This window comes from Cryptomeria japonica, chromosome 1, assembly GCF_030272615.1.
Source record: "Cryptomeria japonica chromosome 1, Sugi_1.0, whole genome shotgun sequence".
Classification (NCBI taxonomy): domain Eukaryota; kingdom Viridiplantae; phylum Streptophyta; class Pinopsida; order Cupressales; family Cupressaceae; genus Cryptomeria; species Cryptomeria japonica.
In genome coordinates, this window is record NC_081405.1 from 376,409,213 (window position 1) to 376,426,337 (window position 17,125).

General features: G+C 36.9%; 1 protein-coding gene across 1 annotated transcript in view; it reads right to left on the reverse strand.

Moving 5' to 3' along the window:
* Positions 1 to 17,125, reverse strand: part of LOC131070892 (ATP-dependent DNA helicase srs2) — a 113,816-nt gene that overhangs the window by 77,648 nt on the left and 19,043 nt on the right. Inside the window, exon 2 of the mRNA XM_058006557.2 lies at positions 12,403 to 12,456. Within this exon, the coding sequence (XP_057862540.2) occupies positions 12,403 to 12,456 (54 nt within the window). The remainder of the gene's footprint in view (positions 1 to 12,402; positions 12,457 to 17,125) is intronic.

The following is a 17,125-nucleotide window of genomic DNA, read 5'->3' on the forward strand; positions in this document are numbered from 1 at the left end:
TTACAGGGAAGAGACTTGTGCTCCTCTTTACTGAAGGATTGGAGGATCCATTGAAGGGTTGGATGAAAGCGTTTGATACACCAACGCTGAATGAAGCTATCAAAAAGTCAAGGAGCTTGGAGTTGGCTGACCCTATATCTAAATTTCAGTCCAAGCCTTTCCCCTATTGAAAGGATAAAAAGAAATTTTCAAATCAGACCAAGAAGTTCCCTTCTCGAATGGATGATGAGCTTTGCCAAGAGCTCCGAAAAAACAATTTGTGTTACTCTTGCAAGGAACCATGGGCCCTGAGCCATAGGTGTCATGGGAAGGGCAATGCATGTCAGATGGAAGCCTATTCTGCTGATGAATCAGATTCAAAAAATTAAGAACAGCAAAATGAAACTAAGGAAAGTGAGTATGAGGAGGTTCCAAAAGAGGTTGAAGATGGCCAAGAAGATAGGGGTCTAGTTGCTCAACTATCCAATCTTCATAAAAATGAATCATTCAGAGTTCAAGGGGTGCTTGGAGAGCACCGAGTTATTGCTCTCATTGACACTGGAGCCACTCATAACTTCATAGATGAAAGGATTGTTGCAAAGAGAGACCTTGTCACTGATGAGGTTGAAGGATTCAAAGTCATGGTAGCTGATGGTTCAACTATCTCTTGCAATTGAATGGTCTCCATTATGTCTTTGAAGTTGGGAAATTATGAAGTCAAGGATGACTTCTTTGTGGTGAGCATTGGAGAAACTGATGATGCAGTACATGGCATTCAATGGCTGCGATCTCTTGGCGAGATCACTCTCAATCTGCAAACAATGGAGTTGAATTTTATGTTTGAAGGGAAGAGAGTGGTGTTAAGAGGGATGTCCAATGGAGGTCCTTGAATTGTGTCATTGAAGAGGATGGACAGGCTGATCTGTCATGATCAAGTAGAATGGGCAGCAGAGTGTATGATCATGCCATCTAGTCCCATGGAAGAAAAGAGGCACTATCCTCCCGATGTTCAAGAATTGATCACTAAGAGGAGTAAGGTCTTTGAAAGTCCACCACCTGGTAGGCCTCCTAAGAGAGATACTGAGCATATCATTGAGCTAGAAGAAGGAGCTAAATCGGTCATCATCACTCCATACTGGTATCCAAAGAAGCAGAAGGATGAGTTGGAGAAAGCAATAAAAGAACTTTTGGATATGGGATACATTAGGCCGAGTAAGAGCCCCTTTGCTTCAGCAATGGTGTTAGTGAGAAGAAGGATGGGACCATGCGCATGTGCGTGGATTATCAGGCTCTCAATCAGAAGACCATCAAGAATCAATACCCCATTCTTAGGATTGATGAGCTACATGGTGTTGTTTTCTTTTCTAAGATTGATCTCAAATCCAGCTACCATCAAATTAGAATGAGGGAATCTGTAATGACCCTTACTATAAAGGCCACTAATAAACCCCAAATCTGAACTGAGACAATTTGTCAAACACTTGGCATGCACTGAATTGTTTTGTTTGTGATGTAGTGTTTCAATATGATAGTTGTTTTGAGCATCAAGTACAATTGAGATAACAATACCAATATTGAAATGTAACACAATGAAACTCTAAATATTCATGCAAGGACTTCAATGCTAATATATCATGAATTTCCCAAATTCTGATTGCATTGTTCAGTAGACTAATTTTCTAAAAATGTATGACTGTTACAAACTCTTACACATGAGCACTGAATTTATGACAAGAGAATGTATAAACTATCACACATGAACAATGACCTTGCAATGCACCTTCTCTACTATATCAATCCAACTACAAGATAGCAATGTCTAATTACAATGGACTGTTTTCTGAATACATATATGACTGTTACAACTGTGCACTTCTATCATAAAAATTGACAACAAAAACCATGCAATGGAACCTGGAAATCGCTCCTTGAACTCCGATTATGAAATGCTGATGAAAGGAGGACTGGTCTGTCCCAAGAATGCCCTGCTGTCACTACCGTACTGTCCCTGCTACAGGCCGTACCTGGGTCGTACTGTGCGGCTACAGTACCAAATTTTGAACTGGGATGAATTCAAAACCCTTATTCACCAAATACAAGCCCTCAAATCAACCTTCAATTGAAATCCAACATGAAATGGCTGAATACCATCTCCAATAATGCAACCCTTCAAAAGATATTTCACTTCCTCAGTTATGCTAATCTAAGGGAGTTATCGTTCCCAAAGATCAATGATATTTGCAGACCTTCAAGCTCCACAAATGCTAAAGTAGATGCACTAGAGAAAATAGACTTCGATGCCCAAATGAGAGACCCATGGGGTCTATTTATACACTTTTTAGAATCTTCCTCTAGAAGTATCCGTAACTTTCTAGAAGTATCCATAATAGAATCTTCTAGAAGCCTCTTAGTCTTTCTAGAAGTATCCATGACTTTCTAGAAGTATCCATAATAGAATCTTCTAGAAGCCTCTTAGCTTTCTAGAAGTATCCATAATAGTCTTTTAAAACCTCATTGCACTTTTTAGATAAAAAGTAACTTCATAAAATAAAAAGTGCACCTCAATAACATTTTGGCCCCAAATAAAAAGTAATAATAAAATATAATAAATATAATGTCTCCAAGAGCATAATGAGCCATCCAATCACCAAATAAACGCCAAAATGACTCTCTCATCACAACCATCTGCCTACGAGAGTCTGGAATAGGCAAATCCACGTAAAGTGTCATGTCATACTAAAGAGGGGACATGACAGAATCTGATATTGAGAAGACAGCCTTCAGATGCTACTTTGGGCATTTTGAGTTTCTAGTCATGCCCTTTGGCTTGACTAATGCTCCTGCTACCTTCCAATCATGTATGAACGGGATCTTTCAAAAGCAGTTGAGGAAGTTCGTGCTTATCTTTTTTGATGATATCCTCATTTTTAGAAAGTCATGGAAGGAGCACCTACAGCACTTGGATGAAATACTCGGCATTCTAGATTTTGAGTCATTGTTTGCAAAGGAGTCTAAGTGTGATTTTGGGATGAAGGAGTTGCTTTACCTTGGCCATGTCATCAGTGCAGAGGGAGTTAAGGTTGATCCTAAGAAGATCAAGGCAATAGTTGATTGGCCTCCATCTGAGAACTTGACACATTTGAAGGGGTTCTTGGGTCTATATCTATGTTACCTGGGGACGCATCCCCGGTATTTTTTTCAAGCGTCTTCGTCCCAAGGACAAGGGACTCCTAGGGGACGTTCCTATAAATTCTGCATATTTATAGTGAATTTTGACAATGAATTCTATAAAAAATTTGACTTTGACTCTCAATTTAACACAAATTTGGCATAAGAACTCTACTAGTTCTTATATGTTAAGGTTCTATAATGTATATGTGCACGCTTTATCCATGTTTTCATATGAATATTTTAAATTTCCCTATATATTTTAATTATCCCTATTTTTATATAGCCGTCCCCTTTGTCGTCCCTTAGCCGTCCCCAAAATTGGCAAAAAAAATCACTGTCCCGAAAATGCATACCCCCATCCCCTACCGTCCACATACCGGAAACTCAGCGTAACATAGGTCTATATGGCTTCTACAGGAGGTTTTTGAACGGTTACTCTCAAATGGTTGCCCCCCTCACATATCTCACTAAGAAATGAGCTTTTGTATGGTCAGAAAAAGCACAAGTAGTGTTTGACAAGTTCAAGGAGATTATGAGCTCGTGCCCTGTTCTAGCTCTGCCCAATTTCACCAAGCCCTTTGAGCTACAATGTGATGCATCAGGTGAAGGTGTTGGTGCTTTTTTGATGCAAGAGAAACATCCAATTGTGTTTGAGAGAATAAAATTAAGAGGAGCTGAAAGAACTTATTCCATAGATGACAAAGAGATGCTTGCAATCATGCATGCGTTAGCCAAGTTCAGGCAATACTTGGTGGGGAGCAAATTTGTTGTCAAGATGGATCATGACAGTCTCAAACACTTTATGCATCAGAAGGATTTAAATGAAAGACAGCAGAAGTGGGTAAGTAAGCTACAGGCTTACAATTTTAACATTGAGTATGTCAAAGGCAAGAACAATATTGCAGCTGATGCCCTTTCAAGAAGACCCCATTTGAGCTCATTGTGTGAGCTTACTGCTGATAAGAGGGATTTGTTGCTTGCTGATTATGCCAAAAATCAGTTTGCAACCAGCATTATTGAGGGTACTTTTCATGATGAAAGGTACAAGGTGGTTGATGGGTTGATACTCTACAAGGGTAGAATCTTTATGTTACCTAAATCTCAGCTCAAAAAGAAGATTCTACAGACTTTGCATGACATTCCTCTTGCTGGTCATCAAGGATATTTCACGACCTATAAGCAGATTCGTGAAAAGTTCTCCTGAAAGGGCTTGAAACATTAAGTGTTGAGCTACATCAAGGAGTGTCACACTTGCCAGATGAACAAAAATGAGCACACTCACCCAGCTGGTTTGTTGCAACCTCGACCTATTCCCAATCAGAAATGGGAAAGTATCTCGATGGATTTCATCACCGGGTTGCCTAGAGCTAATGGCAAGGATTGTATCTATGTGGTGGTGGATAGATTGACTAAGTTTGCTCATTTTTTCACCATTACCAGCTCATTTACAGCAACTCAGGTTGCTGATGTGTTCTTTCATGAGGTGTTTAGATTGCATGGGCTGCCCAAGAACATTGTAAGTGATAGGGACAGCAAGTTCCTAAGCACTTTTTGGCAAGAGGTTTTCAAATTGTGTGGCACAGTGCTTACTCCAAGCACAAATTATCACCCACAGACTGATGGGCACACAGAGATTGTGAACAAATGGTTGGAAGGCTATCTCAGAAACTATGTCTCGGAGCAGCAGAAAGCATGGGTGAGATGGCTACATTTGAGGAAATATTGCTACAACTCCTCACATCGCATGTCCATTAGGATGTCTCCTTTCATGGCACTGTATGGTTACGAGACTCCCAACTTTGTTGATTTGATGTTTGGTGATAGCAAAGCCCCTCAAGCTAGGCACATGGTGCAGCAGTGTTAGGATATTTTGAAGGCTTTGAAGAACAACCTCCAGATTGCGCAGAATTAGCAGAAGTTGTACACTGATCAACAGCGTGTAGAGCGTTCATTTGAGGTTAGAGACATGGTCTATCTTTAACTTCAGCCTTTCAGACAGTCTACTGTCAAGAAGAGTGGAGCAGAGAAGCTTAAACCACGTTTCTATGGGGCATTCAAAGTCATCAAGAGGATCGGTGTTGTGGCTTATGAGTTGGAAACACCAAAGGGTAGCAAGGTTCATAATGACTTCCACATGTCTCACCTCAAGAAGGCACTTGGACACAATGTTGTGGTCTCTTCAGATTTACCTCCCTTAGATGAGAAAGGACAGTTGGTGTTGATTCCAGAAGAGATCATTGATTTCAAGGAATAATCCTTGACGAGAAGAACAATCAAGGAGTATTTGGTGAAGTGGAAGAACTTACCTGTGGAGGATGCTACTTGGGAGAATGAGGAGATTTTGCAACATCCAGACTTGCGGTTGCTTGAGGACAAGCAATCTTGGGGAGCCCGGACTGTAATGTCCCCTTCTTAGCAGTGACCAGTTCAGTTGGCCGTTAGCCTATTTCGAAGATCGGTAGGCTAGTCGGAAGCAGAAATTAGAGTTTCCTATTTTTTAGGAGGATTCCTTGGTGTTTTCAGGGGTGCACTTGTGCAAGTTTGTCAGTTTGGATTCTAGATTCCTTCTGGGTTTTCAGAGCTACAGAATGGTTCAACATACATCTGCATCGGGTGACGTTTTCTGGACTTACTATTTTTAGTAAGTTCAATAGTAGCTCAGAATGTGGTAAAAATCACTTGGGAAACACTTACTATTTTTAGCAGTGCTATTTTTGGCAAGGGCTCTGCAGCTTAGCTCAGTGGCTATTTTTGGCAATGTTATTTTGGTTCAGATGACTATTATTGCAATTCGGTACCTTTGCTTCAGTTCAAACATGGCAGGTGTTGAAGAAGGTATATTTTATTGATTAAAGCTTAAATATTACATCTTGATTTAGGACGACTTAGACGAGGAAAACATTAATTTTATCATAAGTCTATTTGGGCGAATTATTTCACCTTCTTTTTGGACGCCAAATTGCAAATTCATTAATATAATTTTATATACCTTAAGTTATCCCAAAAAGTGCAACTTAAGGGGGGTCATGTTTTGGATGCCATATGCTAAGGAAGTAAAATGAAATGCAACGCCTAATGAGGATGAAATGAAAGTGCATTTGGTTTGGGCGCCTTTCGGAATGAATTTGAATTTGAATTTGGCCTAGTGAAAAGTTATAAATAAAGGCCTTGGGCTCTCATTTTTGGTATCCATTTGCTATCATAACGAAGTGTTGTCGAAATACTGTAAGACTTGCTTTGAGGGATGCATACCTCCTAGTTCCTTCAGTTTCGTGCTTGAGAGATAGCGCCCAGCTGAACCTTGTGACTATTTCTCATCCAGAGTAGCAGATTGAGCTCAACAAACATGAAGATTTTTGTGGTTTTCTGATTTTGGAGTGTTGTAAGTGTGCTTTCAAGTTGCTGGTTTGGTGTGGTTGTAGCATGTTTTCGTTCATAAATCTTTGTTCGGGTGTCAACTCATTCTGGGTAGTGGCTAATTCTCTTCCTATGTCCCAAGCGATTATTCTTGTAAGTTGGTAGACCTTAATTTTGTGCATTTCTATTTATATTGCAAGTCGTACTTCTGCCCTAGTCGTACCATGTTGGGCTGCCTGGGAATGTGTGCAAGAATTCATTGGGAGCTGTTTGATGCAGTTTGTTGGGTATAGCTTTATAGCCTATCTAATATCTTTCATTTGCAACAGTTTGGGGGTCATTCCGTTGAGTATGGGCAAAGTTGTGAGCATTTTAGTGATTTCTTAGCTTGCTGGTCCGCATTTTTCCAACGTGTGGTTTGCATTTTCAGAGTTTGAAACTGTTAGTGTGGAGAGTGTTCTTGGTGTTTTTGGGAACCCACAAGGCTTGGTCCACCCAGGTCCACCCTAGTCGTCCATAGATTCCCCCCGGGTTCCTCCTAGGCGATTGGGTCCTCTGTGAGTCCTGATTCTCCCGGGTTCCTCCCAAGCGGCTAGGCCCTCTGTGGATCTTGAGAATCAAGACCCACAGAGGACCCAGCCACCTGAGAGCTACCTGGGGGGAATCAACGAAGGACCAAGCTCGAACCAAGACCCAAAGAGAACCAGGACCCGAATCCAAGCCTGCCCAAGAGAATCCAGTATCTTAGCTCTAAATTGATGATATTTAGGAGCACCTAATAGTGAAACAAGAGTGCCTTCTTGTGTATCACTCAATTCATCTTTTACTTCAACCTCTAGTTTTGGATCCTCTTTTGCTAACTCTTCATCTAGAAGCATCTCTATATAATGTATCTATCCAAGGGCAAAGCCTTGCTGACCTTGCCCCATGGTTCCTTGCACAAAAAATACAATTTCTTCTTAATAAGCTCATTCTTAGTGTCTTCTATATTGATACCCTTTGGCATGTCTTTTGGATGAGGAGCTTCCGTTAAAAATGATTTCTTTGATTGTCTTTAAAGTGGTGCCTTCGAAAGAATTTTGTTTTTGAATATCAAAGTTCCAAACTCAAGGCTCTCATGACAGTCTCTTAAAAAGATTGTGGTTCGAGAAATCTAACCAACCCTTTAAGTGGTCTGATTAACTCTTCCACAAATAGAACTCTAGGACTCCTTTCTAACATATTAACCTGTATAACTCTATGACATAACTATCCACTATCCCATTGTAATGTCCCCTTCCTAAGCGCAGATGTTTCTAGCAAGATTAGCGTATCAGCAGAGTTCCGGACGGCTAATACAATGTATAAGGAGCCCATTCAGGGGTCTTGTGACCCTTTGGGGAGGTTTGCATGGCATTTCAAGAGCTCAAAGACAATCTCCTATTTTCTAGAAAGGTCCCTATTTTTTAGGAGGGAACTAGCGGTTCACTTGTTGACCTCTCGGAGCATGTGAAGCCGTGCAAGGGGCTTTATAAGCCATTTCAGATGTTCGGAGACAGTCTCCTATTTATTAGGAGGGTCCCTATTTTTTAGGAGAATACTAGGAGACGGTCTGCTATGCTTCATAAGCCATTTCGAATGATCGAAGACAGTTTCCTATTTTTTAGGAAGGGTCCTACTTTTTAGGAGACTGTCAACTGGCCTGCTATTTTAAACATACCTGGAGACTAGGTGCATCATCAATTTTCAGTTGAAGTGGTCAGGTGATGGTTTCAATATTAAAAATTAAAATATTGAAGTATTTAAATTAATATTTTAATTAAATTAAATAAAGTGTTTTATTTATAAAGTACTTTATAATATTTTAATAAAGTGCCTTAATAAGGAGGCTACCAAGGGGTTCGTCCAACCTAGGAGAAATAAGGTTGTTTTTAAAAGTCAAAATAAAAAATAAAGAAGCCATGAAATTAACGCCACATTGGAGGAGTAAATGATTAATCATTAGGTGGGAATATGTTATTCATAAAATGAAATGTTTGCAACCCTAAAAGTGGCATTGCATTTTGGGGAAGAATAAAAAGACTTTGTAGGCTTTTTGATTATTCATTCTTGAGCATTTAAAAATTGGAGATTTTGGCTTCTTCTGGAGACCAAGGGTTTCAGCAAATAAATCAGACTTTGAAAACAAAAACTCTCAAAGGATTGAGTGCTTACAAGTGTGAAAGATCATCAGAGCATTCATACAGGTTACTTCATTCAGAGCAATCAATAGAAGGATTAATTTTTATTGCAACAGGAGGAATTGGCAAGGTTCACTGTAATTATCACAATAAGGGCAATCTAGAGATTGTTTACCAGCATTTTCTTCTCTTACAGCTAGCTGTGCACACCCCTAGAGTACTTGCAGCAAAACCCTAACTAGTGGTGTGAGGATTTGGTGGGTGTTTTGAGGGCAGAAAACCTCAGATCTAAAAGTATTATTGCTGCAGCCTTATTCTACATCATACAGCAGCAAGATTGCATTGACAAAATTCAGGAAAAGGGTCAGTTCTGGGCGTAATCAATCATAAGGTCTGCTGATAAACCCTAAGTGGCATAAAGGAGACAATTTATGTGTGTGACAAGGACAAATCAGATCTGTACCTCGAATCAGATATGTTTGTAATCAGATTTGGTATGCACTGATTAAATAAATGCCAACTTTCAGATTCTAAGGTGGAAGTTTCAATTTTGATATTACCTAGTTTTGAAATTTCATTTAGGGTTTCAGTTGCAAGTTTTTTTCAGAATTTCTGTATTACTGTTTTATCAATTCTAAAATCCTCAAAACTCAAAAGAGGAAATCAGAAAAAATCAGAAACAAAACAAAACAATCAGAAAAATTACAAAACTCCAAAAAACAAAAGCTCAGAAAAAACACAAGAAAATCAGAATCAGCGTCTTCAGATTTGGGATGGGATAGTACACCTATATTGTTCAAGTTATGCTAATTCCCTACAATGAATTTCTGAATCTTTCTTGTTAAACCTACCTATCAACCTTTGACTAAAACCGTCTAAAGAGGAAATGGAATTACATCCTTGAGTGAGAATACCATGATACTGCCATTTGTGAGCTATTCTTTCTAAATGGACAGCTGCAAACTTGGTTGCCTATTCTTCAAACATCCAGTAGGCATCCAATTTGTGTCATAATGACCTAGTCGAACATTTCTTAGATCTTCCCTGTATGGTGATCTTGCCTAAATGATTTTGAATGTTCTTCTGTGGTGTAGCAACACCCCTAGAAATTTATGTTTATTTCAACAGTGTTTGATTTCCCAATGTGAATTTCAACAGTGTTTGATTTCCCAATGTGAATTTCAACAAATGTTTGACAAAAGTTCATAACTGGAATAGCATAAAATTGATTTTTTCGTTTACCCAAAATGAATCATATTGACAAAATGAAAATGCTAAACAACAGATATAAGATAGATCTTCTCAATTAAGCATACTCTTATCTGTTCTGCAGAATAACACTGTTAAGAAACTATGACAACAGTACAAGAATGATTCTAGTAAAAAAATAAGCATTTAATACTGCCCTGTGATCTGTTAATTATGCTGGAATGTAACCAGGATTATCACATCAATCTGAAAACTTGTGAAAACTGCCTTCAATTATAAAGAAGCATAAAGTTGACTTTAGCTGAAATTCACCATGCAATACTCTGCAAATTGTACGGTTAGATCTGTGAATCCAGAAATGAATGGCAAAGAGACTGAGAATGGATCAACAAACTGACAATGACCCAAACCTCGCCATAGAAGATAACACCTCAACTTCATTCTGTTTTTAACTTCCTCAAAGGCTAGGCCAAGTGTTTTAGGACTCTAAATTTCTCCAAAGAAAATTGATTCCTTCTATCTTCAAAGTTTAGTTCCCAAATGGAAGTCCAGCTTCAAGGATGCCAAAATTAAAGTGCAATGGAGGGCTATGACTCCAACATTGATAACAGCAAAAAACTCATTTAAAAAGTAATTGATTGCACTTAAGAAAGTGCAATAGATTGCATTAAGAAAAAGCTAAGAACATAGTGTATGTATATTCTATCTTACATCTCCTTTCACACAAAGGAAGTGGGTACAAGGAAGTGGGCTATCAAGCCAAAGCATCCTCACTTGGATGCTTCAATTTCCCACCTTACTACACTTCATGTTGAGGACAAACCAACTAGCAAACATGAGAGTGCTAGTGCTAGTGCTAGTGCTAGTGCTAGTGCTAGTGCTAGTGCTAGTGCTAGTGCTAGTGCTAGTGCTAGTGGCACTGTTTGTGGTTCTTCTAATAAATCAATACCTACATCATCTAATATGGATGGTGATGATGATATTTTTGAAGACCCATATGACATTGATGTCTGATCGGTGATGGATAATTGTTGACACCTGACATTATTATTTTTAATTTTAATATATATCATGACATTTAAGTTTGACTAATTTGACATTTTAGTATTAATTTTTTTAGCTTTTCTGGTTGTCTTGTTTATTATTATATTATATGATGCTATGTTGTATTCCGAGCTTATTCACTACTGCAAATATTTATATATTTCTGATTTTTATATAGTTTTGTATGGATGAGCCCAACCCCCTAAGATTTTTTGACCCAACCCACAAATCTGAACCAGAACCAATACCAAGACTGGTAAATTGGATGACCAACATAAATTGACCATGATGTCAAAGAAAGAGATGTTAGCAACTCCATATTAAAACATCCATAAAGATAAAAAAATATCATCTTCAATCTACAATAGATCATAGAGAAAAGGTGCAAACACGAATTCAAGAGCTCATGCTGAACATCCAAATATTGCAAGACAAACAAACCTGAATGAAAGTAATCTAGAAAAAAATGAATTTCTCCCTGCCATGGCCTCCCCCAACAATTTGAAGGAATTGTGTCTTTACAGCAAAATTATACACTCAAAGAGTTTCAGACATTGTTCATTTAAATTGTGCTATGCCAATCAACAAGACGATATCAAAATTCATAGGGGCCACAAGTCCTATTATGCATGGAACAAATTCTCATTACCTTTGGAGCTGCAAGAATGAATTGTGAATACATCTCAATCAGCACATTCAAAAAAGTGGCTACATATTTACAGAATTTTAGAACATGTAAAGTACCATACTGAACAATCATTCGTAAGCTAAAAACCTGTAACTTTTTAAAGATATTTTGTGCTATGAAACAATGTTAACAGTACTGTGTAAGTTGATATTTCTTCTTTACAAGAAGACACCAAGAGTGATTCAAAACAGTCTTCTTTCAGAGATAGTTATAATTTTGTATTATAAATCACATTTGTATATCCAGCATCTATGGACTCTAATACTTAAATTTTCCAAACTATTGCAAGACCTAGAAACTGTCAAGGTACACAATTTTCTACCATATTCTCCATATTTTGCTTATCGAAAAAGGGAAAATTGTTACTCTTGAATCATTTGTTTAAAACAACTTAGGCAACAAACACTCAACCATACATTCATCTTGATTTTGTAATCGGCCGACTTCTTTCATGACATATCAATATAAAGGAAATCTTTAATATTTACCATTCAGTCTTTACATTCTCTTGATCATTGGAAATCATTTAACAATTGCTCTCCATCATGGAATTTTAAAGGAAATTATCCTCATCATGTACGGCTGTTTGCTTTATGCTATGACAATTGTATGATAAAGTACATACTTTAAGCCCAAAATCATGAAAACTTTTCTCCAGAGTCAAAAACAGATGTGATATAGATGGAATATGTTTATTTCAATCAGCAATTTGCAATTGCAAAACATAGTAAAAAACAAGTATCAGATGTTCAAGACATTTCTCTTAGCTTTCTCAAATCATGGCAAAGTAAGTACCTGGGAAATCAAATGCAAAATCCGATGACAAAGAACCAATGTTTTTCCCGATCCCTAGAAAACAATATAAATACTTTAGTAATTTACATCTTAAAGAAATATGAATCTTGAGACTATCAACAATAAAGACGTAATCATATGGAAGAAGTTTTCTTCACATTTACAAATATAAGAAGATAATTATATGCAGCATAAATTTGGAAAACAAATCCAAAACATTTTTTCATTTCTTGCTCTAAAATCGATTACCTTGATACAATTGTTAATTCAAATTTAAACAAACGTATTAACTGCATGATCCTGTAAATTCAAAAACTAAGAAAATCAAATTGGACCACAATATGATGTCCCAACAAAGGTAGAAAACACAAATTTCACAACCTTTTAAAGTCCTAATATCAGCCAACATTATATTTTTCTCTTTTCCCTCCAATCCTGACTAAAATACAAATTAAACCTACATATGAAACACTCATCTTTCACAAATGAAACTACAGAAAATAGGCGGTATATACCATTTTTTAGCCATTTGCTCTTTCTAAACTCCACAACAATAGATGTAAAAATATGAGGGCTTGTTTTGTTACATCCCACTTGTGCCCTAGTAATTTTGTGCAGTATTTACGTCCTAATACATGTTAACCCTAGTGCATTTTTTATATACTCGTATGATGTATAATGTGCCTAGTTTTATGCTTTAAATGATGGATTTGTTATACATATGTGAATAATGATAATTATGTTTTCTATGCAAAATTGGTGTACTTTGATTTAGTAAATTGAGGAATTTCAGTTAGCAATATGATATCATGTTTCACTTTTATCACGATTATTAATTGTCCGAATTAGACAAGATTTGATCTAACCGATTTCCATGGGCCGAGTGTATGCAGGAGACCGTTGTCCTCCACAAAAGGAGGGAAAGTATCATCAGGTCGGGAGGTGAAAGGATGGGAGAACTCAATGTCGTTTGAAAACCCTAGCCTAAGCCAGGTAAACCTAAGTTGATCTTGTCCGACCTTGATTAGCCAGTGCATTAGGTAACCTGGTAGGTCAATGCATAGAACCTAGGGTTTGTCGCTTGTAATAATTTATTAATTATAAATATTAATAAATTTTATTTAATCATTAATTGAGTTGACTAGACTAATGTTACTTTTATTATATAGATATTTATATGTATGTATATATATACGTCACAAATATATCCAATATGAGTACCTGGGTACGGTAGTACGTATATCTGGTCGTATGCGTACTACCGCAGTCAGGCATTTGTAGGGAGTATAGGTTGCATGTATATATATATATATATATATATATATAAATATAAATAAATATGTAATTTTAAATTAAATTATAAATTGAATGGCAATGTTTATAAAAATTGCCCTCCTAAGTTGCTATGTGATTTGGCTAAGAATATATTATGGCAATAATGAGGAATATAAGTTTTAAAATAAACCATTAATTTATCGCCCCTCCTTCCACATGAATTTATCGGGCATAAAGGAGATGAAGGAAAGCAAAGAAAATTTTAAAAAAAATAAAAAGCATGTTATATCGGCATCTTATAACTTTGAGTTATCGGGCAAGTGAAGGAAAGGAAGTTTAAAATAATTCAAGCACTTCATAACATAAAAAAAAAAGAATGAGAAGATATTTTATGGGGAAGGTATTTTGGCGTGAGGAGTGGAGACTTCTCGTGGAACCAAGAAAAGAGATTGCAGTCACGGGAAACATGAAGCATGCCTACGTGGCTCATGGGGTGGTTTAGAGAATCCCGCCTGGTATTAGGGCGTGGAATGAGTATAACATTCTTTCATACTTAAGGAGAAGAGGAAAAAGGAAGCAATAGATACTTTTATTTTTAGGAAGGTTGGCTTTTGGAAAAACGGCAGAAAGCAAGGGTTTGTTGTTCGTTTTCTGTCATTTCCAGCTCTGGTATTTCGCATTTCAGAAGGTCTTCAGCTGTGATACTTCTTTTCACAAGGTCATACTATCTCTCAAACCTGTGATTTTCTCTTCTTCCTACTGTTATTTGGTTTTTAGAAGGAAAATATGCATAATGCGTCTGTGGTTACAAATTACTGAAAGTCTGGAAATATTTCATGAAATTCCTTATGGGTTGGAAACCCTTCTGCGTTTAATGAATTATAATGTTGTTGTTTCAGTTCTTAACACAACATTCAGCTGGAAATTAACCTTTAAAAATTTCGAGTAGGGTTTCAGGTAGTTGTAAAAGAAATTTGAAGGAAGGTATGTCTGCATATATATTTGTGTATATAAATGGATATATATACACAAATATGTGTGTAGGAAGGCCTGCAGGCCTGAGATTTGCTATTTGTCTTTTGTTAAACATGTTTAAGAAGAGAGAACAAGAATTTATGAATCTATCCTTCGGTGGAAGAGGGATTAACTCTTGGTTAAAAGAAATTACATGTCTATTTCCTGCAACACATCTATATTTAAACAGATTTGTTCACTGTTTGGAACATTAAAAATGATAGGGGCGAAGGTCTTTATTTCTTATTACATACTGTGAAGGGCAAGACATCTCTAATGTGTAAATTCTGATGTTACCTTCCTAGACTACGAAGTTAAACCTTCAGCAGCCTTGCTAAAAACAACTGTAACCAAACAGCAAAAACGGCAGGTCTATTATTTAGTTATATTTGTAAACACCAGTTAAACTACTGTCTGGAGTAAAATTTTACCCTCAGAATCTCTGCTATTTATTAAAAAAAAACTAAGTCAGGGAACACCAGGAAAAGGCCATTGTTAATGAATAACTGAAATAAACTAAGCCTTAAACCTTAGACATCAAGAATACTCATTGTGTCTGCAAAGGTGCGAACACAGGTACACGTATGTACCATACTTGGGCATATACTGACAAGTATGTACCAGTATGTTAATAACTGGTAATACTTGCCATATACGCAAAGGTAATTGTACTCACGTGTCCTTGCATACGTATCTTAGCATACACTGGTAAGTATATTCCGGCATAGCGATACCGATTTGTATAATTCCAAGGAAGAGAGTTCTTTTCCGAGTCAACCTAAAGAAGATTTTGACCTCTAACCAAGCTTCCAGAATTTCTTAAACTAAGAGGATAAGTCAGCACTTAGATAATCTTATTTTATTAAAAACAACCTCTCTAATGATAGGAAATTTATCCGTACCCTAGCCTAGGAAGGCAGTGGGTGGAAGAGCACAATTGTACATGATGCAGTAGCATCATCATTGGGAGGTTACTCCCAAGTGACCGAACAGCAGAGACTTGTCCGGCAGGTTAAAATCCATGTTCAGGATTTGAACGTAAATTGGTGACTCCTATGCCCCTATTTCCTAAGCTAGGGGTTCAATTGAAACCTGTTGAAAACATAGTAGTTGTGCGAGGAAGAAATGGTTGATAAAACTTGAAACACTTATACTATAACTATTGAATGTTAATCCCAAGATGGTCTTTAGACTTACTTTCAAGTTCAGCTGAACTCCTTAACCCAGTCTTTGCCGAGAAGGGTGAGATCATTGATAGCACGAAAACTCGTGCTTACAGTGTAAAACGTTGGCCAAGGTGGTGCTGCGTAAGGTATGCACTAGTCTGATCTTTAGCACCAAATACAACCTTAGTCAGAGCATCATACTAGTAGGGAGTTACCCTTAGTGTATGACCGACTAAGTGCATAAGTCCTAACACCAAGTCTCAGATGGCATTGAGTTCTCGTATTCCTTTACCTCCCTGTGAAGGGCCGAGCCAGTCCAGAAGGATATGGCACGGGGGACTAGATAGTTCGTGGTTGGGCGGAAAAGTGCCCTAATGATACTTTCCCTCCCCACCAGTATCAGGACAGAGTTTGAAGTTCAAAATTTAGCATCAGTTGAAAAGTACTCTCTCTAAACCCTATCTCTCCTCCATTTCATGCAGGTTAATTAGTTCTTAATATTGTATGTATGCTTAATTTTTAGTCCAATGTACTTAATCTTCAATTATCGTCATTCGTGTTCATGTTTTAAATATATATATATATATATATATATATATATATATATATATATATATATATATATATATATATATATATATATATATATATATATATATATATATATCCATCTTGCTATGCTTTTGTTAACGGCTATTCTTTTGCAACGGTTAGATTTTTTTTTGAATGTTTAATCTCTTTTAAAATTTCAGCATGTTGCATGTTTTATGATATTCCATGATATTCTGTAATATGCAAATTATTTTAATAAAGATAAGTGAACAAATATGAAATTTGTGAGGAAATTATGTTAAGTCACAATCTGATTGTCAATGGATAATAGTTTATTTTTAAATTGAACATAATTTAGTTTTACTGATATAGAGAACAATGGCAAAGTATTTACAAAAGCATGAACATGACAGAGATGAAAAAACAGAATTAGATAGCCTCACCTTTATTGATATAAGTAGTGTCCACAACGGCTATGCTAAAGAGAGAATATGACAGATATCAGAGCTCCTTTCCCTGAGCTTTATTCTTCTACGTATAGGTTGGTAAACCAAGAGGTTTTAGCTTTCTTTTAATAGACCGCAATCATCAATGCATCATCCAGACTAACCAAAAAAGTAATTAAGTACCCCACACACATCAGCACATGTAATTATTTGATATCATGTTTGTTGGCATTGTGTTGTCATTGATGTCAACCGGTATGAGATGATAAC